The sequence below is a fragment of the Puma concolor genome, chromosome C1 (assembly GCF_028749965.1).
Source record: "Puma concolor isolate L17-30 chromosome C1, mPumCon1.1.hap2, whole genome shotgun sequence".
In the NCBI taxonomy this organism is placed as follows: Eukaryota; Metazoa; Chordata; class Mammalia; order Carnivora; family Felidae; genus Puma; species Puma concolor.
The window spans coordinates 214,290,446-214,317,127 of record NC_141674.1 but is presented as its reverse complement, the minus strand read 5'-3'; the positions used below and the strand labels follow the sequence as shown (position 1 = coordinate 214,317,127).

General features: G+C 37.0%; 1 protein-coding gene across 4 annotated transcripts in view; it reads right to left on the bottom strand.

The window, feature by feature from the left end:
- Positions 1–26,682, bottom strand: part of SP100 (SP100 nuclear body protein) — a 102,498-nt gene that overhangs the window by 17,295 nt on the left and 58,521 nt on the right. For 2 of the 4 annotated variants that reach the window (XM_086719890.1, XM_086719894.1), the window contains exons 11-18: positions 26,320–26,412; positions 25,128–25,181; positions 24,403–24,486; positions 20,762–20,821; positions 19,782–19,835; positions 10,158–10,208; positions 4,005–4,073; positions 988–1,035 (exon numbers count right to left, since the gene is read on the bottom strand). In XM_086719890.1, the coding sequence (XP_086576016.1) occupies positions 988–1,035; positions 4,005–4,073; positions 10,158–10,208; positions 19,782–19,835; positions 20,762–20,821; positions 24,403–24,486; positions 25,128–25,181; positions 26,320–26,412 (513 nt within the window). The remainder of the gene's footprint in view (positions 1–987; positions 1,036–4,004; positions 4,074–10,157; positions 10,209–19,781; positions 19,836–20,761; positions 20,822–24,402; positions 24,487–25,127; positions 25,182–26,319; positions 26,413–26,682) is intronic. The other 2 variants (XM_086719893.1, XM_086719892.1) reach the window with 2 other exon arrangements.

Genomic DNA, 26,682 nt, shown 5'->3' with positions numbered 1-26,682 from the left:
ACAACTCCCCATCATGCAATAATTTTCCTCCTGTCATATTATTGCTTTGAAGTTATGTAGATGGAGATAAACGCTTCAGCTTTTAGTTTTGTCTCCTCACTTGAGGAATCAGCTGAGGGACAGAAAACAGGATTGTAATGGAGTGCCTAGAAGGGATGGTGTCTGTCTTCCCTCCTTGTTCTCTGCCTGTTGCACTTTTACTTCATGTGAGCTTTCTCTGTGGCTAAAGGAGAAACTCAGGATGGAGTGTGCTAGAACTGAAAATTGCTCAGGGAGGGGACCTCTGCACAACCTTTGGGCAGGGTTACTGGGATCTGATTCTGCCGAAGTAGGTGTTGCAAGTCTTAAAACTGACTTCAGAACATTCTGGCCAACATTTAGGGGGATTCATTAAAGACACATGCTGGGGCTTCTCTCTGGGATGGGAAAGATGGGTGGCCATGGTCTTCCCAGAGTCAGTTCGGTTAGAGCTGGGGTAGGCCTAGAAGGCCACCCAGTCTAATTTACCTGCCACTCACCCAGAGAAGGAAATGGAGTAAAACACCCACAAATGGTGATCCAAAGTCACACAACCAAAGGAAGTTTGGGAATTAGGACATAGGTCTTGTATTACCAGCGAGGGTCCCTCTTGATGGGCAACCTATGGCTCTCTAAGCTATAAGAGATCAGCTAAAAATCATGTGAGTCACACCCTTTGTATTTTTTTCTTTATATTTTCCTTCTTCAAGCGTCATCAGTATAGTGAAAGAAGCTCTGTATGGGCCCAAGGAGGCCTAGGATCTCTCAGATCAACTGACTAATCAATGGAGTAGGTGTTACTACCATCTTGTCTTGTTGTTGAAATTAACCAAGGCCAGTGAATATCATAACATTTGTCACTTGCTCTAAGAGCCAGTTAAGAAAATTTATGGATCACTCCAAACACAGAGTATAAAACAAGAATTTAGATACTTAATTATCAAAAGTATATTAATTCCTTCCTTTTACCTCTTTTTCTGACTCTTCTCAAAGGCCCAGTGTTGACTGTTTTTCTCCCTGAGAAAGTAAAAAAATAACATAAATGTGTCTTGTTTATAATATTACATTTCAAATAGTATTGTTTTGCAAAAACACCATTCAAAGGTAACTTTTCAGAAGCCTGTCTAGTACTTTGAGAAAAACAGCAAATGTGTGGATCAGGAGTCAGGAACTTTTTCCTGTAAAGGACCAGGGAGTAAATACTTAAGTACATAATTGCTGTTGTGACTACTCAAATCTGGTGTTGTATTGTGAAAGCATTCATAGGTAACATTGAAATGAAAATATGTGGTTGTGTTCCAATAAAACTTTATTTATAAACAGTCAGTGGGCTAGATTTGTCCTGTGGGCCATAGTTTGCTGAACCCTGGCCTAGACTTAGTTACAAAGATGATACTTAACTGAGATTCATCCTATATTTCTTTTACTATTATCTCTAAGTCAGTCCAAATAAATTTGGAATAGTGTTTTATGTATTTCCAAAGCAACTGGGTAAGAAGAGTGAGTTAGACATCTATTGAGTGCTTCTTGTGTGCCAAGAGCTATCCTTAGACCTTGTCCTTATCAACTTACTTCATCCTTAGAACAAGTGATCAGATAGGAACTAATACTGTCCTCATTTTACATATGAGAAAAGTTAATGCTCACAGATAAAAATACAAATTAAAGGAAGATGCTGAAGACTTCCCTTGGGGGATGGGAAGGGGAAAATAGTTTCAAAAAGAGAGGGAGGCAAACAATAAGAGACTCTTAAATACAGAGAACAAACTGAGGGTCGATGGGGGGCAGGGGAGAGGGGAAAATGGGTGATGGGCATTGAGGAGGGCACTTGTTGGGATGAGCACTGGATGTTGTATGTAAGTGATGAATCATGGGAATCTACTCCCAAAGCCAAGAGCACACTATATACGCTGTATGTTAGCTAACTTGACAATAAATTATATATGTTTTTAAAAGGCAGGAATATAAGGTCTCAAGAGAGATCACATGGTGGATTCTACAAGTAGATAGCTGCCCAAAACTCCAAACTTGAAAGAAGATTTTTGTGTTGAAAGTGGTGGTAAAAAGGATCAAGGAGTTCAGAAATAACCCAATGAAAGGGAACTTCTAGAAACTGATGCCCAAATTCTAAAAGGTGTAGGTAGTGATAGCACAAAGGGTTGATTTAAAAGATGTCCCATGGGGCTCCTGGGTGGCGCAGTCGGTTAAGCATCCGACTTCAGCCAGGTCACGATCTCGCGGTCCGTGAGTTCGAGCCCCGCGTCGGGCTCTGGGCCGATGGCTCAGAGCCTGGAGCCTGTTTCCGATTCTGTGTCTCCCTCTCTCTCTGCCCCTCCCCCGTTCATGCTCTGTCTCTCTCTGTCCTAAAAATAAATAAAAACGTTGAAAAAAAAATAAAAAAAAAATAAAAGATGTCCCAGAAGAATGTAGTATCTAATTTATGTGTTGATTGTGTCCAAAAAAAGATTGAGTCATGTCCATGTGCATATTTGTATCTACCATTATTCAAAAGTGTTTGAATGTTGAGGGCAGGGACACACCCGGATGCTTTTTCTTTCTAAAGGTCTGTGCCCATGGCTGGAATCCTGGGGTACTAATTTGGGTAGTTCAGGGCCCAGGATAAAATCTCCTCCAGATACTCAACCATCTGGTCTTTCCTTTAAGCAGACTATGATCAGATGAGGCTGGAAAGGAATCTTTTTCTTCATCAAAGCACAAAAAGCCTTCATTTTGGGGGCCTTTGCTATAACAAAGGGTTTTTAAAAACTCATCAAGATACAATGGACCCAGGAGATATTTATTGATGATTCCTATTCTAAGAGGAATCACATCCCAAGATCAAGCATGTTCTACTCTACAAAGTATCACCCTAAGGAAGTTTATCAAGATTTTATGGAGGTACATAGAGAGGAGAGATTCCCAAACCTTCATAAAGGAATCATAAGCATAGCTATTGATACTAAAGATTCAAGAGATGTAAAATAAGTAACACGTAGACCTCAAATAAATAAATAAATAAATAAACTTTCTTTAAAAATTGCTCTACATTGATCGGTTCCAAAGAACATGATTGTGCCAAGTATGGTAGTTAGTATGGTGGCCAGGTGACAAAAGCCAACCCACAAGTGTGGCTCTCTGTGGAACAGCCCTTTCCTGTCACTTGTGATGATGAAGTGGTAGGTTTGCCCAGGAGAACTAGCCAGTTCTGACTCAATCTACCTCCCTTCCTTCCTCCCCCCCCCCACCCCTTCTCTCTTTTCTTGCAAGGGTCAAGGCCCACTGTCCCATGAGAAAGCTCTCTCTGCTTTCTCCATGCTGTCTGTCCTCTCCTTTCCCATAGGTGGCCAAACTTAATCCCCAGCCCTAGCTACAGTCTGAGTCTGTTGAGTAGTAGCCATTATTGGCAAACATGCAGTCTCTTGCTCTCAGTTTCTCTATGTCTAAGTCCTCTTGGGACTAGTGTGTGAGCTAGACTCTCCTTTCATCAAAATCACAGGATATAAAGCTGTATGTGAGGTTGAGACGGGCCTTGGAAGGCAGTGAGTCTATTACTATTTATCTTACTTTATAGATAAGGAAACTGAGGCAGAAGGGAGAGAGTGACACACTCAAGTTCACATGATTACCTCAAGGTCATGGGACATGAGGAAGGACAGCTACATCATTTGTGAGTGACAGTGTTTTATGGCTAAAACGACTTCTAAGCTGAAAAGCTATCAGCTCAGTAGAGGCAGCACTGCAGTGGCACTTGGGCCCCAGTTTCTGATTGCAGATTCACCACCAAATTACTTTTTTGTGGTGTTGCCATCTTTCTCTCCCTGTCACATTTTGGAAATTGACTAAATCTGATGTATTTCTCAACAGTACAGCTACATAAAGCAATAGGGAAGTAGGTTGTTAAAAACATAGAATAAAGCATGAAAATTTAGATGTTTAGTTACTGAAAATGGAAAATGCATACATATTTTACATCTTTTTTTTTTTACCTTTTGGTCTGCCTCTTTTCCTTGGAGCTCTGTTACTCAGATTTTGGATTCTACGTTTGTATCTCCTCACTGAGAAAACAAAAATATAAAAATATTGCTAAACATCCAATAGGTCAATGAAGAAATCAAAGAAGAAATTTAAAAAATACATAGAAACAAATGAATATGAAAACACAACAGTCTCAAATCCTTGGGACACAGCAAAAATGGTTCTAAGAGGGAAATTTATATTGATACAAGAATACCTCAAGAAACAAGAAACATCTCAAATACATAATCTAACCTTACACCTAAAGGAACTAGAAAAAGAATAAACAAAGCCCAAGGTTAGCAGAAGGAAAGAAATAATAAAGACCAGACCAGCAATAAATGAAATAGAGACCACAAAATAGAAAATATCAATGAAACAAAGAGATAGTTCTTTAAAAAGATAAAAAAAATTTAGCCAGACTCATTAAGAAAAAAAAAGAGAGGAAACAACATCAGAAGTGAAAGAGGAGAAATAAGAACCAACACCACAGAGATACAAAGGATTATAAGAGAATGCTACAAAAAAATTATATGCCAACATATTGGACAACCTACAAGAAATGCATAATTTCTAGAAACATACAATCTTCCAAAACTTGAATTAGGAAGAAATAGAAAATCCAAACAGGCAAGTTACTAGTAATGAAATGGAATTGACAATCAAAAAAATCCCCCAAAGTGCAGGACCAGATGGATTCAAGGTGAATTCTACCAAACATTAAAGAAGAGTTAATGCCTATCCTTCTCAAAATATTTCAAAAAATAGAAGAGGAAGGAAAGCTTCCAATTACTTTCTATGAGGCCAGCATTACCCTTATACCAAAACCAGACAAAGACCACAAGAATGCAAGAATGCAAGAAAGGAAGGAAGGAAGGAAGGAAGGAAGGAAGGAAGGAAGGAAGGATGGAAGAGGGGCACCTAGGTGGCTCAGTCAGTTGAGCATCTGACTTCAGCTCAAGTCATGATCTCATGGTTCATGAGTTTGAGCCCCACATCAGTCTCACTGCTGTTGGCCTGTCAGCACAGAGCCTGCTTCAGATCCTCTGTCCCCGTCTCTCTGCCCCTCCCCTGCTTGTGCTCTCCCCAAAATAAATAAATATTGAAAAATTTTTAATTAAAAAAACAGAAAGAAAGAAAGAAAGAAAGAAAGAAAGAAAGAAAGAAAGAAAGAAAGAAAACTACAGGCTAGTATCCCTGATGAACATAGATACAAAAATCCTCAACAAATTATTAGCAGACTGCAATCAACAATACATCAAAGGGACCATTCACCATGACCAGTGGAATTTATTCTAGAAATGCAAAGATGACTCAATATTTGCAAATCAATATGATGTACCACAACAACAGAATGAAAGATAGAAATCATATGATCATTTCAATAGAGGCAGAAAATGCATTTGACAGAATTCAACATCGTTCATGATAAAAACTCTCAACAAAACAGGTTTGGAGGGAATGTAACTCAGCATAATAAAGGCCATATATGAAAAACCCACAGCTAACATCATACTCCATGGTGAAAAACTGAGAGCTTTTCTTTTAAGATCAGGAATAAGACAAGGATGTTCACTCCTACCTCTTTTATTCAATATTGTACTGGAAGTGCTAGCCACAGCAGTCAGACAAGAAAAAGAAATAAAAGACATAAAAATTGGTAAGGAAGAAGTTAAACTATCACTATTTACAGTTGATATGATACTATATATAGAAAACCCTAAACACTCCACAGAAAAACTATTAGAAGGAATAAATGAATTCTGTAAAGTTATAGGATACAAAAGTAATGTGCATAAATCTGTTGCATTTCTATACACTAATAATGAAGTAGCAGAAAGAGACATTAAGAAACCAATTCTGGGGGCACCTGAGTGGTTCAGTCAGTTGAGCATCTGACTCATGATTTCTGCTCAGGTCATGAACTCAGAGTTGTGGGATGTGGCCTCATGTCAGGCTCTGCACTGACCATGGAGCCTGCTTGGGACTCTCTATGTTCCTCTGCCCTTCTCTCCCACCCTCTCTCTCTCTCTAAAAAGAATTCCATTTGCAATTGCACCAAATATAACAAAATACCTAGGAATAAACTTAACCAAGGGGATGAAAGACCAGTACTTTAAAAACTATAAAACATTGATGAAAGAAATTGAAGATGATGCAAACAAATCCAAAGATATTCCATGCTCATGGATAAATAAATATCAAAATGTCCAGAGTAATCAAAACAGAGGTTCAATGCAGTCTCTATCAAAATACCAACAACATTTTTCACAGAACTACAACAAATAATACTAGAATTTGTATGGAACCACAAGAGACCCCAAATAGCCAAAGCAACCCTGAGAAAGAAGAATAAAGCTGGAGGCATAACACACCCCGATTTCAAAATATATCACAAAGCGGTAGTAATCAAAATAGTACGGTAATGGCATAGAAACCGATGCACAGTCAATGGAACAGAATAGAGAGCCACACTAGTTTGGCCAATTAATTTATGGCAAAGGAGGAAAGAATATGCAATGGGAAAAAGACAGTGTCTTCAACAAATGGTCCTAGGAAAACTGAACAGCTACATGCAAAGGAATGAAACTGGACCACTTTCTTACACTATATAAAAAAACAAAATGAATTGAAGACTTAAATTGAGACTTGAAAACATAAAATTCCTAGAAGAAAACACAGGTGGTAATGTCTTTGACCTCAGCCTCAGTAACATTCTTCTAGATCTTGCTCCTCAAGCAAGGAAATAAAAGCCAAAATGAACTATTGGGACTATACCAAAATAAAACTTTTGCATAGTGAAGGAAACCATCAACAAAATTAAAAGGCAACCTACTGAATGAGAGAAGATATTCACAAATGATATATCCAGTAAGGGGTAAAATATATAAAGAAGTTACACAATTCATAAAAAACGGTTAAAAATGGGTAGAGGATATGAATAGACATTTTTTTTCCAAAAAAACCCCCATACAGATGACCAACAGACACATGAAAGATGCTCGACATCACTAATTATCAGGGAAATGAAAATCCAAACCACAAGGAGATACCACATTATACTTGCCAGAATGGTTAGAATCAAAAAGACAGGAAACAAAAAGTGTTGGTGAGGATGTGGAGACAAAAGAATTCTTGTGCACTGTTGGTGGGAATGTAAATTTGTGCAGCCACTGTGGAAAAGAATATGGAGGTTCCTCAAAAAATTAAAAATAGACATAACGTATAATCCAGTAATCCCACTACTGGGTATTTACCCAAAGGAAAAAAAAATTCTAATTCAAAAAGAAGTATGCATTCCTATGCTTGTTGCAGCATTATTTACCATAGCCAAACTATGGAAGCAATTGAAGTTTTCATTTACAGATGAGTAGATAAAGAAGATGGGGTGTGTGTGTGTGTGTGTGTGTGTGTGTGTGTGTGTTGGAATATTACTCAGCCATAAAAAAGGATAAGATCTTGCCATTGGTGACAACATGGATGGACTTAGAAGGTATAACACTAAATGAAATAAGTCAAATAGAGAAAGAAAAACACCATATAATTTCACTTACATGTGAAATATAAAGAATAAAACAAATGAATAAACAATAAAAAAGCAGAAACAGATCTATAAATATAGAGAACAAACTGATGCCAAAGGGGAAGAGATGGGGGATGAGGAAAATGTATGAAGGAGAGTGGGAGACACAGGCTTCCATTATGGAAGGGCTAAGTCACAGGCATAAAAATTATAGCCTAGGGAATATAATCAATCTAGGTAGGGTGACTGTGTGGGGAACCAGCTGCACACCCACTGACAGTAGGACCATAAGACATGATTCTCATGGCCCTCTCTGGGGAAAGGAGGAGCTCAATCAGCTTTTCTTGAAAGATATTCTGTCCAGAAAGATGAGATGAACTCAGCAGGGGTGTGGACCTCCTCTAAGGGGGAAGTGGTAAGCAATCAGCTCCTGTTTTAGAGGAACTTTCATGGACAGATTCTCTTAAAGAGGAGTTCTTTAAAGAGCCCACAAATGTGGCTCATGCATCCTCCATATCTGGAAGACATGAAGAATTGATCATAAGAAGGCTATTCCTGCTTCTTCCTTCTCCCCCTCTTCCACAACTTGAACTAGCTGAAAACATAGATACTGAGTAGGGTCAGATAAGAGTATGCATAAAAGAAGCAGCTGGTCTCACCCAACTTCTTCACTACATGCTTTCCAGTTGTAATATTATATCAGTTCAGGCTTTTTAACATCGTATGAGAATATCACCGCTGCCCAAAAGGATGAGCACAACTCCAAATCTTACCTAAGACTTTGTCTTGGGACAAGAAGAGAACTATTTCAGAGAACAATTTTGAAAAGAAGTAGAAGGAACAAAGGTGATTTGTGCTTAAACTACCAACTCCAACATTTTAACAAAGCAGGCAAGACAGAGAGGTTTCACAAAAACTCAGAAGAACAAAATCTGGGACCTGGGTACCAGTGTAAACTAAGAAATAACTAAGGTAGGCAAGTATGGAGGTAAAATAATAGAGATGGTACAAATATATGTATATATTTATTCATATGTTTATATTTTATTTATATTATTTACATAAATATAGGCATGTATTACATACATATGAAATGGGAGGAGTTCAGTTATGTTATATATATAACGATGAGATGACAGAAATAATCAGAAGAAATGGAAAGGAAACAAAATATATCCAAATATGTTTTGACTCCACAAGAAATACCCTGCCACCTCTATGTGCCATATCAACTTAGTAGCAGTATTTCATAGGATTTGATGTTAAAGAATGAAGAAAAAGAAATGTACTCTATAAGAGGAACATAAGTAGAACAGGATTGAGAAAGAGAAAAGAAAGGACAGATACCATACGTTTCACTCTTATGTGGGTCCTGAGAAACTTAACAGAAGACCATGGGGGAGGGGAAGGGGGGAAAAAGTTAGAGAGGGAGGGAGGCAAACCATAAGAGACTCTTAAAAACTGAGAATAAACTGGGGGTTGATGGGGGGTGGGAGGGTGGGGAGGGTGGGTGATGGGCACCTGTTGGGATAAACTCAGGGAGTTATATGGAAACCAATTTGACAATACAGTTCATATTAAAAAAAAGAAAGAAAAGAAAGGAGAATGAGATGAGGAAAGAAAGGAGGAACACAATGGAAATAAACAATTGCAAAGCTGGATGCAGAGAATGAAGTGTCACTCATTTTTTTTCATCCTCTGCTGCATGAACACAGTATGGCGTATGCTCTGATTGAGCTTGGTTTAAGTAACTGTTTCCCAGGCTTAGATCTGATGTGATACCAGGACTCTAGCTTCTGCTTAACTGATTCAAGTTCCCTCTGTCTGTTTCCCCTCATTCTGATGAGGGGTGTGTTCATTAGTTACAGCAAACATTTCCAACATTTTCTCTTGGTGCTTCATTTCTCATTCATGGCTAGTTTGTCTCTGACCATGTAGCTCTGTGCTATATTCAGGTTCTAGCTCCTATTCTTGCCAAAGAGTCTCAGGTGCCAAGAAGGCCAGGTTTGAATCAATAATCTGAGTTTTCCTCCATATGTGAGTAAGTCAGTGACTTTGGACGAAAACGTGAAGGGCAAGTAGCAGATTGCTATTTGTCCCCCATGATCATTCTCTCCTCCTTTCATAGAAATAGAGTTACAGCTGAACCCATGGCTGCCTGACTAGAGATTATATTTCTTGGCCTCACTGGCAGCTAGCGCTGGCCATGTGAGTAAGTTTTGGGCAATAGGATGTGAGGAGAAGACTCTGGATCTTTCCATTAAAAGAAATAGATAGGTGATTTCTCTGCCCATTTTTCCCATTCCCACTGGTTGGGAGACAAAGGTCTGGTTAGACCTGATTTCTTGGACCCAGAGAGGGAAACTATGTGTTGAGGAAGGCAGGTTCTTCCTCCCATTTCTGGACTGTTTGATGAAAGAGAAATAAATTATGTGGCTTAGACCAGTGTATTTTGGGCTCTCTTTGTTACAACAGCTTAGCCTGTACTCTAAAAAATTCATTATTTATGAAGCCCATTGAAGATTTCAGAGGTGCAGCAAAGAAAGGTCTGGAAGGAATATCAGAGTTGCAGTAGCGCACACGTGTGAATTCACAGATTTACCTGTACCTTTTTTGAGACTGCTTTTTTTACATTTATATCTTCTCTTTTTTCCTTCAAACAGAAAAGAAAATAATCCTTTAGAATTATAAACAGAAATTTACAAGATTTACATGCCAGTTACCTTCAAGTATTTTATTTTTAAGTTTTCACTCCACTTTTGTAGTGCTAAATCTCAGCTACTAACATACTATCTTGGTTGTCATTACACTGAAAACAAAAATAGCAGCAAACACAACCTACATTTATACAGTACTGGTCATTTACTGTATACTTTTACCTATTCACATGAGGGTTTCTCATTCACAATAAAGATAATGCAAAAGGCAGCTGAAATTGGATAGGGGCTGACAGAGAAGAGGGGGACTGTCAGAAGGATCAAGGAAAAGTAAGTATCAGAAATCACAAGTATATGTCCTGGGTTTTGGGGTTTGCCTTGAAAAGCTAAAGATATAATCCATGTTTATAACAACAAGAACTTAATAAATAAGTAGGAATAAATCAGAGAAATGAAGACAAATTTAGAAGGGGATAAAAGAGATTAGATGTTTCAGAAATTAAAACGAAGAACATAGATTTGTAAAAAAAAAAAAAAAAAAGAAAGAAAGAAACAAAAGGAAACAGGAAGTATAAGAACAATTAAGAAATATTAGAAAAAAAAATAACCAACGGAAGATAGTGAACAAGTCAGCAGACTTCCTAAGAAGAAATTCAAAAATAATAGAAGTACTTCAAGATAAATTCAAGAGCAAAGTTTTTGAAATTATAACAAAAAATGGAATACACATATCATAAGTGCATGTATTTTCACCCTGTAGCAAAGAAAATTGACTCCAAACCACCAACCCTGAGACATAGTCCAGCAAATTTACTGGACTTTAAAGATAAAGAAAGAATGGAATGGGCATTGTAGACAAAAATGTCAAGTCATTTTCAAGGGTGGGGATCTTATTGGCTATAGAATTTTCTCCAGTAACACTTAATGCCACAGGAAAAATGGAGAAAAATCTACAAGATGCTTCTAGAAATAGTGAGTAAATTATTTTTCACATGTGAAAAACAAAACCAAATACTTCTAAACAGGGAAATTCTGAGAAGGTTGTTCCTAGGAGTAATTATTGAGAAAACTACTAGGGGATTCACTTCAGCAAATCAAGATGAGACAGGAAGAATTTTGGCAAAAGAATTACAATAAAAGTGGTGAGTGAGGTGACAGACCAGAATGTTAAACATGCATGCCCTGACAATGTAGAAATGGTATAACAGCAAAAAAACATGTGAGGAAGGGGGAAATATGGGTGGTAGAGTAGGATCATTGACTGGTGGGGTCACAGCATGTTATTGGGGCAAATCAAGGAGTAATATAAAAAACATTGAAGAGCAGAAAGCTAGGGGTGCCTGGGTGGCTCAGTTGGCTAAGTGTCTGACTTTGGCTCAGGTCGTGATCTCACGGTTCATGAGTAGGAGCCTCGCGTCGGGCTCTGTGCTAACAGCTCAGAGCCTGGAGCCTGCTTCGGGTTCTGTGTCTCCCTCTCTCTCTCTCTGCCCCTCCCCCCATTCATGCTCTGTCTCTCTCTCCTTCGAAAATGAATAAACATTAAAAAAATTAAAAGGGCTGAAAGATAAACATAAGGGTAACATCATGATGGATCTAGAGAATATAATGCTAAGCAAAATAAATCAATCAGAGAAAGACAAATACCTTATGATTTCACTCTTTTGTGGAATTTAAGAAACAAAGCAAATGAAGAATAACAAAAAAGAGACAAACCAAAAAACAGACTCTTAACTACAGAGAACAAACTGGTGGTTACCAGAGAGGAGGTGAGGTGGGTGGGTGAAACAGGTGAAGGGGATTTAGGGTAAACTTATCATGATGAGCACTAAGTAATGTATAGAATTATTGAATCACACCTGAAACTAACATAAAATTGTATGTTAACTACACTAGAATTAAAAAAAAAAAACACTATTTGACATCAAAGGAAAAAAAAAGAAAAAGAAAATCGTGATCTAAACTTGGGTGGGAAAGGAAGAGTGGACAGAGAAATAGGGCACATGCTAAATTTATCAATTTGGGGGGACAGAAATTAATGGGTACTGTCTAATACAGTACAGAGGGTACATAAAAGGAAGGTATATGAAAGTAATGCTAAGAGTAATCACTAGAACAAAAATATAAACATTCCTAAGAATCACAAGTATATACTTACTCCTAACCAATGAAAATATGAGAAATGAGTACAGCTCAACCATTCATTTCTTTTAAGGGAAAGACCCAGAAGTGGCTTGCACTTCTTTAGCTCAGGGGCCTTTCGCCAGAACTTGGTCACAAGTCTGGGATTAACCACAGGGAAGGTTGAGAGGTTTAGGCTAGCTAGGCAGCCATGTGCCCAACAGGAACCACTGGAACAGAAATGCAAACCTTCCCAGCTATCAGAAGTACGCACATGCACATAAATGCATAGAAGATAATGTCGATATTTTTAATATCCAAGACACTAGAATATATAATATAAATTAGCATAACAGGAACCAGACCACACATTTTGGTCCTATCAATAAAAGTAAATGGATTTAAATCACTTGTTTAAACAAAGAATTTGAGATTGAATTCCAAACTAAACTCCAGCTTTTAATCATATATAGGAGACCCTTGGAAAAACATATTTTTAAGATGTTGAAGACAAATGTATAGGCAAAAGTATATTGAGCTTACATCAACAAAAGAAACCAGGGAGTCATCATCTTAATATCATAGGAAGTATAATTCAGGCCAAAAAGTTTTAAGAAAGTGGACATTACAGGGGCGCCTGGGTGGCGCAGTCGGTTAAGCGTCCGACTTCAGCCAGGTCACGATCTCGCGGTCCGTGAGTTCGAGCCCCGCGTCAGGCTCTGGGCTGATGGCTCGGAGCCTGGAGCCTGTTTCCGATTCTGTGTCTCCCTCTCTCTCTGCCCCTCCCCCGTTCATGCTCTGTCTCTCTCTGTCCCCAAAATAAATAAACGTTGAAAAAAAAAAAAAAAAAAAGAAAGTGGACATTACAGAAATACAACGAGTAACAGGTAGAAACACACGACTAGTAACAACTTTATTTTTACCTCCCTCAGTCAATGAGAGGTCAAGTGCACAAAACAAGAAGGCCCAAATAATACATTTAACAGGGTTGATATGGTTAATTCATATTCAACTCCATATCCAAAAAATAGAGAATGTTCATTTCTTCCCAACTTTTCTTAAACAATTCTTGGGTCAAAGAGGACTTATAAATCCAAATTGCAGACTATCTAGCAAATAACAATAATGAAAATATTTGTTGTGAGAAACCTATGCACTATCTAATTTTAAAAAGCACTAATTTTGGAAAGAATGAAAAAAATACATGCATACAGTCAGTCGTTTATTCACAGATTCCATATTTGTGAACTCACTCACTCGCTAAAATTTATTTTTAACCCCCAAATCAAGGCTCATGGCACTTTCATGGTCATTCATGGGTGGGGACAGAGCAGTGGGTCCTTTGAGTTGCTGATGGCGCATGTTCCCAGCTAAAGTGGAGCAAGGTGATGTTCTACCTTCTTGCTTCCACTCTCATTCTGTACACAAGGGTCCCTTTGCCACTTATGTAGTGTTTTTGCTGGTGATTTTGTTGTTTAAAATTGCCCCCAAGTGTAGTGCTGCTGTGCGATCTCTTGTCCCTAAGCAAAATAATTGCGATGCACCTTATGGAGAAAATCTGTGTGTTAGATAAACTTCATTCAGGCAGGAGTTCTAGTGCTATTGGCTATGACATATATTGGATATGAAATATATATATATATATATATGTAAAATAAGATATCTTTAAGTAGAAACACTCATAAGAACACAAAGGTATGTGTTGATTGGTATATTGTGACCAGAGGCTCACAGGAACCTAACCCTGTATTTCCTCTAGAAGCCATAGTTCAGTATTAGCTAATTCTGTGTTTAGGGTGACTTTATAGAACATATCTACTCTGAATAATGGAAATTCGTTGTTTATGTACATATATACGGGTATGTATATATGAGTATACAATGTATTTTCAGAATCCATCCACTTTTTTTCATTGCTTTTTATTTCAAACATATTTTTCAATCTCAGAATTTTTATTTGGTTCTTTTTTATAATTTCTATTTCTTTGTTGATATTTGCTATTTGCAGAGAAATAATTTTCTTACTTTTTACATGACTTTATTAAGCGTGTTTAAAATAGTTGACTTTAAAGTCTTTGTCTAGTAATTCCAGTATCTGGTTTACCGCACATACAGTTTCTATTTTTCCTGAGCATGGGGCCATACTTAGTTGTGTTTTTTTTTTCTCTAACGTTTATTTATTTTTGAGACAGAGAAAGACAGAGCATGAACGGGGGAGGGTCAGAGAGAGAGGGAGACACAGAATCTGAAACAAGCTCCAGGCTCTGAGCTGTTAGCACAGAGCCCGACGCGGGGCTCGAACTCACGGACTGCAAGATCATGACCTGAGCTGAAGTCGGACCCTTAACCGACTGAGACACCCAGGCGCCCCTTAGTTGTTTTTTTTAAATTTTTTTTTTGCATGTCAAGTAATTTTTTCTTAAAAACCTAACATCTTAAATAATATGTAGTAACCCTGGAGATCAGATATCCCCCTTTCCTCAAAGTTTGTTGCTATTGCTGTTGGGTTTTGTTGCTTATTTTGTGCTTTGTTTCTGTCAAGTCTGTGTATTTTGCCATGTGGTCTCTGAAGTTTCAGCTCAGTTAGTTTAATGGTCAGCTAATGACTGGAAAGAGATTTCCCTGAAAAGCTAGAACCGATAAGTCTTCCAGTATTTGTCAAGGGGCTGTAAAAGCCTGTGTCGATGCATGCCTTCAATGCACAGCTAGGCAGTTTACAATTCCACCTTAGCTGTCACTTCCTGCTTGAACAGAGCCTCCAGGTTAGAGCTGAGAGTTTTCTTAGGTCTTTCCTGAACCTTTGCATAGCCCTGAGCATGTGCATTTCCCTAGACATGTGTGTGGCCTTCCAGATGGCCAGGGATATTTGCGAGTTTTATATATACATATCTATCTATCTATATTTATATGTTATATATAATATGTTACATATTTATATGCATATAAGTTATACATATTATACTATAGTACTGTATATTTATATTTATGTATAATATACAAACTGTAACATTTGTATATATAAAATATATACTTTTATAACTATATATGTTTATTATTTATGTATGCATTGTCATATAAATATATAATAGCTTTATAGTTTATATTTATATATTTACACATTACATATATTATATAATTTATAGACATATTTTATATATTTAATTATATATGTGTCACATTCTACCTGTAGTTTACTTATAATTTATAATTTTTATACATTTTCACATATGACACATTCATATTTATATATTATATATTCTATTTATCTATATAAATACATTTCCATATTATATATATTTGCACATAATATGTAATTATATATCTTCAAATAAAATATATAAAAATATACACTTACATACATGTTGGTGTGTTATATGTGTGCATGTTTTCAGAATCCACCTATTTTCGAACACCTCTAGTGCTCCCAGCTTAGTCCAGCCCAACAGTCCCCTTGCCTAGATCATTACAACAGTCTCCTTACTGACCTCTCATGCTACCCGCCTGAAGTCTATCCTCCATGTGGACTACAGAGCAACCCTTTAAAAACATAACTGAGATTCTACCGTTCCCTAGCTCAAACCCCTCCAATGTCTTTTCCTCTTACTGAGACAAGAATCCAAAGTCACTGCTATGGCCTCTGAGGTCTATGTGACCTTAAAAACCACTTTCCACTCACCCCTCTTTATCTCTCCAGCCAGCGGTCTCCTTGACATTCCTCAAAAGACCCTGCACATCTCAGCCTCAGCACCGTGGTTTATTCCTTCACCCCACTCAATATCTACTTATGTTTCAGTTTGTCAGTGAGGCTCTAACTGGCCACCCCGTATAAGATGCATGTTTCTGCTTGTCCCAGGCTGTTGCTCAGTAAGCATCTTAGCTGCCACCGTTTTCACTACAAACATTTTGCTGCATAACTAATTGGCTGTAAGGCAATTTTGCTGTAAAAGATAAATCGTGAAAAATAAAAGAGGGATGTAATGGAACATGAAAAATGAATAACAAAATTAAAAACACTTTATTGGCAAATAAAAAAATATCCGAATACATTTAAAATGTGTAGTGCAGATTCATGGCAACACTGAACACACAAGTAACTGATTTTATTTTGTGGATTATACCTAAGCCCTTTCTTCAAAGTCTTTTGTTCATAATATTATAATAAATATATAAATATATATATATATATAAATATATAATTATACATATACTTAATATATATATAATTATATATATAATATATAAAATAAATATATAAATATATATATATATATTTCTTTGCTTGTTGATTTGTCTCCATATTCAGCATTACACTTTTTCTTTCTTCACTAAAAGTTCTTTCATCATTAAGAGAGGTGTCAGTTTCCAAATACTAGGATGTTTATCTGTAACTGAGCTTTGTAATGTGTTGTGAAAGTTTTCTACACTGTTCTTGGCATATTGTTACATGTCTATTGAGGGATATTCCAAACTTCTGTGGGAAATGTGGGCTCAAAACTATACTACTGAATAGACTGTTATGAGGGCTACGACTTATATAATACAAAAATGTGAGTACTGTGTCAGTGAAGAAACAAAACCAAACTGCCATCCAGTTCTTTAAAAAATTTTTAAGGCAAAATTGCCTTATAGCTAATTAGTGATGCAGTAAAAATGTTTGCAGCAAAGATGTCTACAGCAAAGATGCTTACAGTGAAAATATGAGACACAGTTTCTGTCACTCTATACCTTCAATTAGTCTTTATTTTCTCTTCACTTCAGCTGAGGGGAAAAACGTTTTATGTAGTGTCGACATCAAGTGCAAAGGTCCTGAGGCAGAAAATTATTTGGTTTGTTCAAGGATGCCAGAGTGGTGTGTGAAGGATAATAGACGAGATTTTAAGAGATAATCAGGGGCATCTAATATATTATATATTTATTTACTTGTGTATAGTCTATACCCCCCTCCACTAGAATGTAAGTTCAGTGAGATTTTGCTCACTTCTTTGTTCCTATCGAGCAGTTTTGGCAATAGGTACTTGTTGAATAAATAAATGAAGGATGTAAAAAGAAAACAGAATACATAAGTAGTGAGAAGGATCGTGTTCGTGAGTTGAAAGACTCAATGTGTTAGAAATGTCAATTCTTTCCAAATTCATCCTAAGCAATTTCACTAAAAATTCAATAGGATTTTCAAAGGAACTTGACAAGATGCTACCAAAATTTACATGAAAGAGAAAATGTCCAAAATAGCTAAGATAATTTTGAAAAAGAAACAAGTTGAGAGAAACTTGCTTTACCAGATATCAAGATATTATTAAGTTATAGTACTAGAGTGATGCAGAATTAGATAGAGCAGTGGATCAGACTAGAAAGCCCCCAAAGAAAACCATATATACACATGGCATCTCAATGCAAGCCATATGTGACATTACACATGGAGAAGCTGGGACAACTGGTTATCCACGTTGGAAAAAAATGAACCCCCCTACCTTATATCACACTAAGAAAATCAACTCCAAAAGGATTAAAGAACTAAATGAGAAAAGAAATAAGAGTGTCTTAACCTGGTATTCCCCAAAACAAATTTTGAGTTAAGTGTTTGTGTTCAGGAAGTTTATTTGTGAAACTGTGTCAAGGATTGGGAGTCAGAATGGGAAAGAGGCAAAGACTAGGAGGGACAGCCAATGGGGATGGTTGCCACTGTGGTCAACTGGGTCCTGATGCTGCTCATCTTAGAAATGGAAGAGAAAGTATTTATTCCCGGATCCTGTCCTTCATTCCTCAAGATATTCCTCCATTTTTGGTTCAAGCTGCTGAGTATATGTATTGCCATTTGCCGAGATAAGGGTGACTGGTAGTGAGCTACAGGTTTGGGAGTGAAATAAAGAAAATTGCTTGGGGTTACCTGGGTGACTCAGTAGGTTAAGCGACTGACTCTTGATTTAGGCTTAGGTCATGATCTCACTGTTGTGAGATCGAGCCTGCATTGGGCTCCACACTGAGCGTGAAGCTTAAGATTTCTCTCTCTCTCTCAAAAAATTTTAAATTTTAATACAGTGTAGTTAACATACAGGGTCATACCAGTTTCAGGTACACAATATAGTGATTCAACAATTTCATATTGGCCATCATATTTTAACTGACATCTGGATCCCCAAACTGTTTATGAGTTTTATGAGTGTTTATGAGATTTTTATATTCAATCAGAAAAAAATCCTTTGCATTCTGATTTCCTTACATGCAAGTAAGTAATAAAATGACCACAGATTTCCTATTTAAATAAAGATTTGAGAGCCTTGTCTCATTTAAATTCACTCCGTATTATGTAATGGGGAAAAAAGATATTCTTAGTAACAAGCAAATTTGTACACCATATAAGACTTTTTAAAAAGTGTAAGAAAATTCTTATTGGAAGAACATCAAATAAGATGTGAGTAAGTGGATAAAAGTTTCTGTTCTCCTTAAATTAATATGCATTTTCAATGCACTTCTTTTTTCCAAGTTTTTATTTAAGTTCTAGTTAGTTAACATATATAGTGAAATTGGTTTCAAGTATAAAATTTAGTGATTCATCACTTACATATAACACTCAGCGCATTTCTGATCAGAGATTCCAGTAAACTTGGGAAGGAGGTGGGGGGTCTTCTCAAGCTGATTCTAAAAATCACCCCCAGTGGGTCATCAGGATGGTGCTACCTGTGAGCTCTTTTTTTCTTTTCTGTAGCCCCTTTGATTACAAAAGAAAATCTAGTATATAGAGAGGTAAAGGCACTATGTGATTAAAGTGGTGGTTCAGTTACAGTGTAATAATGTAGGGAATATTTTTTAAATTCCCACCTCACATAAAAGCAAAGGGGCAAAACCCATGGGATTATAGGTGTAAACATTACAAATGGGGCAACATATTAGCAACATATATGATGAAGATTTAATACATATATCAGATAGGCTTTTCTATATTCATTTGACAACGCAAGGAAAGACAACCAAACACCACAACAGGAAATATCGACACAGTACTCTATGACAAAAGAGTTCGATGAAGAAGAAAAAAGAAATGACCAGTAACAAATGAAGAATGCTCAAGCACCTTAAAAATGAAGATAGTGCGTGTTAAAGCAATAGTTCAATTAAGATGTTAAATGCTATTATTGTTTAGCTTTGATGTATGAATTTTAAAAGGCAAGATGATATAGAATTACCATATTAAGAGAAATAACAATATATTCCAAACTGAGATAACACATGCATAGAAAAATTCTGGGAAGGCATACACAAATGTTTATAAGAAACATTTTAAAATCAGAATAAAAGGCAATGTGAAGATATGGCCATTTGGAAAATATAGTTACTTTAAAAGGCATTCACTTTTTGTCTTATGAAAGGTATAGAAAATAATGATAAGCTTTAGCATTAAAAAAAAACAGTTCATTTGTAACATAAAAATCAAGTAAATTCTTATTCACTCTTACTTATTTTCTCATTGTGTTTTCCCGAAGTAGAACTGTTTCCAATATCCATGGTATCTAGAAAGTAATAGGTGGTGGTCAGATGACTATAATTTATAAATAAAAATTACAAATCTTATGACAATTCCTACTGTGGAAGGCTTGAGTTTATAATGATCTGAGTACCATTTCTGTCTTCCTTCTAAAGGAAACAGACAAGTACTGGATTGATATCTAAGGTCTTCCTTTATTTCTCGGAGACTTTGAAAAAACTCTTAATCACTTAAATACATCAGTTTCCTCTTTCATGAAACCAGGGATAGCAACTGTTATCCTGTTTAGGCTTTAAATTTTTTATGACAATAAAATAAGATCTTATTTACAAAAGTTACTGAGAAATCACCTGGTTAGTCAATAACATGTGGGAGGGCATCCTTCAAAAACATATGTTGAGTTTAAGAATAGTTATCTGGGGCCTTGGTTTCCTGACAGGTAACAGGGCCATTTGTCTTCCGAGGCTTTTCCAAGGTCATGACAAAGTGACACTATTATCTACCAGCTGAAGAACACTTGGATTTCTTCATTCCATGGACAAGGGTGGATGTCACTATATAAATCCAATACTTTAGTATTGATATATTAATAGAGTAAATGAGATACTGCCATTTTTGCCAGTGTATTTCTACTACATCATACATGTAAATCGACCAGCCCACCCTGTTAAACATGACTGTATAAAGATTTCTTGCCTCCTTGTCATTCCCAAAAGGCTCAGGCCAAGCAAATGCAAAGAATGGGATTTGGGCTTGGATGAATCCCTTCTTTATCAAAGGGTGCTCAGAGTCAAGTCCAGCAGGAAATGAAAGCTCTGATTTCAGACTCCTGACATCCTGTAGCCCGGGGCCATGTGGGGGTATATCCACCCCAAGACCCTTGGGCAGCTTTACCCATCATGTCAGATGCTTGGCTACTCTTACCCCTTGTTCCTTGGCCTCTTGACATACCTTTTGAAAAACACATGACACAGGAACACTTCTTATTTCCAAGTCCTTGCGGCTCTGCTCCTAAATTGTGATTTGTAAAGAGTTTTCATTTGTATCTCCTCTCTTCCAATGATCCTCTGTTCCCCCACTCCTCCACCAAAGGGTCTCTCTACCTCTGAGATCTCTTTCTTTGTTTTTTCCCCCATTGTCTTTGGCCTTTCTCTTCAACCTATTTTTTCACTTGAATCATTTTCTCTTTGCCCCAAATCTGTATTTTTGTTCTTCCATTTTTCCTTATGTGCTTTTCCTATCCATTCATTTATGACATTTATTACCTACTTTTGTATTTACTTTATGTGATATTCTTAAAATAGTTTTTGTAAATATTCTGTGTAACACTATAATAAAGTAAATTTTGCCAGAGAAATTTCCAAATGTTGGAATATAGGAAGTGAAATTTTTTTTTCACTCATTCAATAAGCTTTCAAAGCCTCTTTCAGGTGCCAGGTGCTGAGATGGGTGCTGATAATAATTCAGGCACAAGACTACTGAAGCATAGTGGCTGCCAATATTATGAGCAACCAGGGAATTGACACAGAAATAAATGAGGAAACATTGAAATATGAAGAAGCATGTGCAAAGATCTAGATCCATTAAATGCAAGTAACCACAAGAAGTTTAGTATGTCTGAATACGAAGTGAAAGAATAAAGGGCAATGATGAGGATGGAGAAATAAACAGGAGCCCTGAGTTAAGTGACTTTAGAGGCCACATGAAGGAGAACTAACTTAATACTAAAGGAAATGAAAGGAAATTAGATGCAGTTTTGAAAGATCAATTTAGCTAAGTCACTTAGCATACATTTGGTGGGAACAAGATTAGAACAGGACCCTGTAGACCTAGTTCAAGTGAGAAGTGATATAGATGTGGATTAGAGTGTTAGCACTGAGAATGGAGATGAAGGGACAGGTCGGAGACATTTAAAAGGAAGAATTGATACAGGTAGGTTATAGATGTGGTGTATCAATTGAGGAGACAACGGTTATCAGGATGACTTTGAGAATTTCATTGTGAAAGAATGCGACAATTAACAGTGTGTTTTAGATACAGAGAACATTGAAGGAGCAGATATTTGTTTTAAGGAAGAAGATGATGCGCTCAGTTTTGGAAATGTTGTTTGAAGGTTTTGAAAGACACCTCAAATGGAGAAGGCTAGGACCTTCAGGACCTTGGACAGAGGCCAGCCTTCCATTTGGATGAGTGCATTTAGATGTTTTGAAGACAGGGCTGGGCTGGATATGTATGCTTAGGAACTGTTAAGTTCTGGGTGGTGATTGAAACCATAGGAGTCGATGAAATTCCTGGGCGAGGCAACTTGTAATCTGTGTGAGTTATAGGGGACACGGATACCTGGACACACATTGCCCTGAAAACTCACTGCTACTGTGAGCCACCCTTTGTGCCAACATTGCTTTTGTCTTGTGGCCATTTCAGATCCCACAATTTCTCCACCTCACTTCTCTTCCTTTTACGTTCTGCCATCTTTCTCTCATCTTTTAACTCTTTCTCTACATGGTTCTCTGTGTGCCTCCCCTTTCTTCTATTTATTCCCCTAGGTATGTACCTCATTCCATCTATTTTTCTATGCTTCTATCCCTGGATCTAGTTTTATTATTGAAGTAATCCTCTTCCTACTGTCACTTCCTTTTCTATTTTCTCTTTGCTTCTAGTCTGTTTCTTTTAATCTTATCTTGATCTTTTGGCTGTTTTTATAATTATAATCTTTGTCTTTATATTTTATCTATATTCAGCTTCATCTCACAGATTGCTACTTTCATCAAAGTCAAATGCCTACTCTTTTGACATTGACCACACTGTTGACCATTATTACTTTTGGCAGTTTCCTATGGGCTCTCTACATTGCAAGACTCAGTCAGTCATGGACTTTATTACCATGTTTCTTCATGGAACTTCTGAGAGGTATCTGGAAAATCATCACTCTTCTCCCTCCAAAACTCCCCAATCTGGTGATATTTGGATTCCATGTCCACTTGAAAAAACTTGAAGCTTACTCGGTCAGATGTCTTTCCATTTGGAGGCCCCAGACTATCTTTTCCATGCTTCCTCCTTACATTATCCACTCAGTGTCACCTCCCTGCATTCAGGAACACAGCTCATCTTTCTCTTTTGGCTCCCTCAAACCTGTTGAAAGCAGTCCAAATCTGTGCACACATCTCTGCCTATGTATAGGAGTCTGTGTGCATGAGTGTGTGCATTTGTGTGTGTATGTGCATGCTATGTTTTGAGGGGAGAGGTAAAGAAAGGAGAGCTTTTCCTCTGTGCAGACAGGAAAACAAAGATAATTCACAATATCAAAACTGGCTTCTCCATCAGATGCTTATAGGTTGGCATCTCTTCTCACTCTCTTCCTCTACTCATCTGAAGAGCTTAGAATTCATAGGACACTGAAGAGAAAGACACACTATAGGCAGTGACTTTGATGTGGTCACACTCATCTATGTTCACTGCTCAGGTGAGTTGAGAAAACACCCACTCCAATGACTACACCTTATATCCAACAAAGATTTGCACTGTCACCTTTTCTATCTGGCCGCACCTCATTCTCCGCCTTATTTCTCAATTTTTTGACCATTTTCCTGCCTCATGCATTTCTATCTCCATCACTTGATTCTTTGAGCTTCTCTCCCTGATTTCTCTTGTCCTCTGTATGGTTTTCTGTCTTTTCATCAGTGATGTTCTTCATCTCTATTCCTTTTTGTTTCTCTATTAATCATTTTTGGTTCTTCCCTTCTAGGTATTTTGTACACCTTATAGCTGGCTCCACTCCTACCATCTTTTTTTCTTTATGATTTTCATTTTTACCTATTATCTATCTATCTATCATCCAAATAGCTGTTAAATAAATTTTCTTGTATCAGGCACTGATACATTCTGCTGATACTATATATCAGTTCCCTTATATCTTCTTTTTGGACTTTGATCATGGGATACAGCTCTTATATTCCTACCTGTTACATACAGCAGTCACACTTCTTGACCCTTATACATTTGTATGTGTATTTCCTCATCCCAAAATGTGGATGACAAGAATTAGCCTGCCTAAGTCTTAAGGATATTGTTATGACTAAAGTAAAATCTTATTTGCCAAAGTACTTTAAAATAACACAATATAATCAAATTACAATGTAATGGACATCTGTTAAAAACTATACTAAAGTTTGAAAGTTGTTTATCTGAAGCTTTATTTCTGTCTATAATTACATAGCAGGACCAGTTGTCTTTTGAGGCTTTTACAATTACAAATGACATTAGGGTCAATTAATGTATTGCTATAGAAGTCTAAGATCTTAGTGTTAGTAGGCATAACAGTAGGTATTAAAAAAGATACCACCAGTTTGCTATTAATTTCTTCTACAACAGCAATATATAATTACATACATTTATTCAATAGGACTCATCCTGTTAAACATGAATTTATAATAATTTCCTGTCTCCTTCTATTTTCTAAAATGCAGAAAAGGAGTTCCCAGGATTAACTGGATACAGGTCTTCAAGGTGCTCAGAATAAAATCATCAGGAAACAGTAGCTTTTAATTCCTGACATTCTGCAGGCCAAGGCTTGGCATCCTAATCTTCGTTACCTGACCCACTTCTTAGGTCTGAGCTAGAAGATTCCTGAGGTTCTTCCGTGTGGCTCAATTCTGAAAAGTCACCACTGCTGATCCCTGCAGAAAGAAATAAAATTCCTTAGCAGTCTCAGTCTGTGTCTTACAAACCAATCCGGCACCAAATTTTTTAAAAGGAAAATTGGAAAGGGAAGCTCATGTAGGAGGAGCAGGAGTATTCCTACCGCCAGGCTACCCTGTGGCTCCATCTGACCTGTCAGTCAAGGTTGCTCCAGGAACCATCCCCGGGGCTGGGCTAGAGGACAACTTTGCCATTTGTCACTATGTCCTACCCTCTCCACTTGTCTTTACATACTTCTTCCAGTTCTGTTGTTTATCCAGGAAGTCTGTGGAAGCAGCATTTTCAAGATGTCAGAGCCTCCATCAGCTAGGCCCTTAATAATCATGTGGAGCAGAACGCCCCTCCACCCTGGGAACTACTTTATCCTATTGAGGCGAATGAAGAATATACTTCTATTTTACTTGTGCCACTGAACCTTTTGAGGACTACATATTGTATCAATTAGCCAATCCCACCTATTTCAAAATGTGTAATATGAATCAATTAAATTACCAACAAATTCATTTTTTTTATTTTAAAGGATATAACAAAAATTTTGAGCAACGTTTTAGTAGTAAAGAAAGATATTTGTTACATCAAAAGTTTTTTTTTTTACATCAAAAGTTTTAATTGAGCTTACGTCTTTTCCTATTGTTTATCCCCCAAATAGATTTGTTTCCAATGTCCGCAGGATCTAAAAAACAAAGGAAAACACAACTAGTCATCTACAACTAAAAGTTGTAAAACCTATGACTACTCACATTGTAGACAGGATTTGGATTCGAAAGATACTATGATGATCATTTCTGTTTCTTTCCATCTAAAGGAAAAAGATCACTACTAAATAGAGCCAAGAACCACAATTCTTTGGCCCTAATTGCAAAATCAAAGAAGTTTTGAAAATCCATATTTTTCCTACAGGTTTGCAGCTAAGTATCTTGGCAGTGAATCTGGACTTGAGCTGTCATGAGTCCATGTAAAATCTTTATTTCTCACACTTGGTGTTAATTCACACAATTTGTTGCAGGAACATTAATATAGTATATTTGAGAATGGGATTCTGTCCCAGACCCTCTTGGATTTTTTTTTTTGTAATGTATAGGATATAAACCACATTGTCTTTCTGAAAAGAGATTATTATTGTATGACTGGCTGCAAATATTTGAATAAAAGACTGTGGATGTTTGGTAGGAGTCCAGGCTGCTCTGTCTCTTCTGGTAACTTTCCATATGTGATGTGTAAAACATCCTTAAATGTTTATGGGCTAGAGTTTTCTGTGGAATGGGGAGAGAACAACAGTTATCTGGCCTATTTCTAAGTTGTTATAAACATAAAAGGATATTTTATCAGTGAAGATATTTTCAAATATCATTATATAGGCCAATGTCATATTAGGGTCATGTGTCATAAGTTATAAATTGAATTTGATGGTAGTAATCAGAAGCTTTTCCTTCTGTTGATAAACAGAGTCTATGATCAGAGTCTTCTGAGTTTTGAGCAAGTTTATGACAAAATCAAGCAATGTCAGATACCCCACTTTCTCTACAGAATAGGAGCGGACAGGGGTAGAAACCACTACATAATTCAATACTTTGGGGTTAATGAATCGGAGAGCATGTCATTCAGATTGTACTGCCATTCAACTAGAGTCATCTTGTTAAACCTGAATTTATAATGATTTCTCTATTTGCATTTTTCAAAATGGCCAAATGTGATAAATGCAGAGAATGGGATCATAGACTGTGAAGTGTGCCTGGAGTAAAATGCCCAGGAAACGAGAACTCTGAACTCAGATTCTTCATGTCTGGGAGTCCAGTGATGACGGTCCTTACCCTCCTCATCAGGATCACTTCTCAGTGCTGAGCTCAAGACTCCTGGGGGCTCTTCTTCTTCAGTAGACTCTGAAGAGTCATCAAATTTTTTCACTGCAGAAGGAGCAAATATCCCTTGAAAGTCTCAGCGTATGACAAAGGAACCGAGAAGGAAACACTTGAGAAGTTCTCAAAACCCAGGGCAAGAATATTCCCAAGGATATTTGGAGTCTGGTATTGAAGAAGGCAGATCTTCCCCTTGGCAGCTTCCCTGAATCCCACTTGAAACATGGGGGATGTTTCATCTAAACTTCTAACACTTCTCAGAATGTTTATTTGAAAAAAAAAATAATTCTACTGTGTTTGAGTCCTTGACTTCTTTGG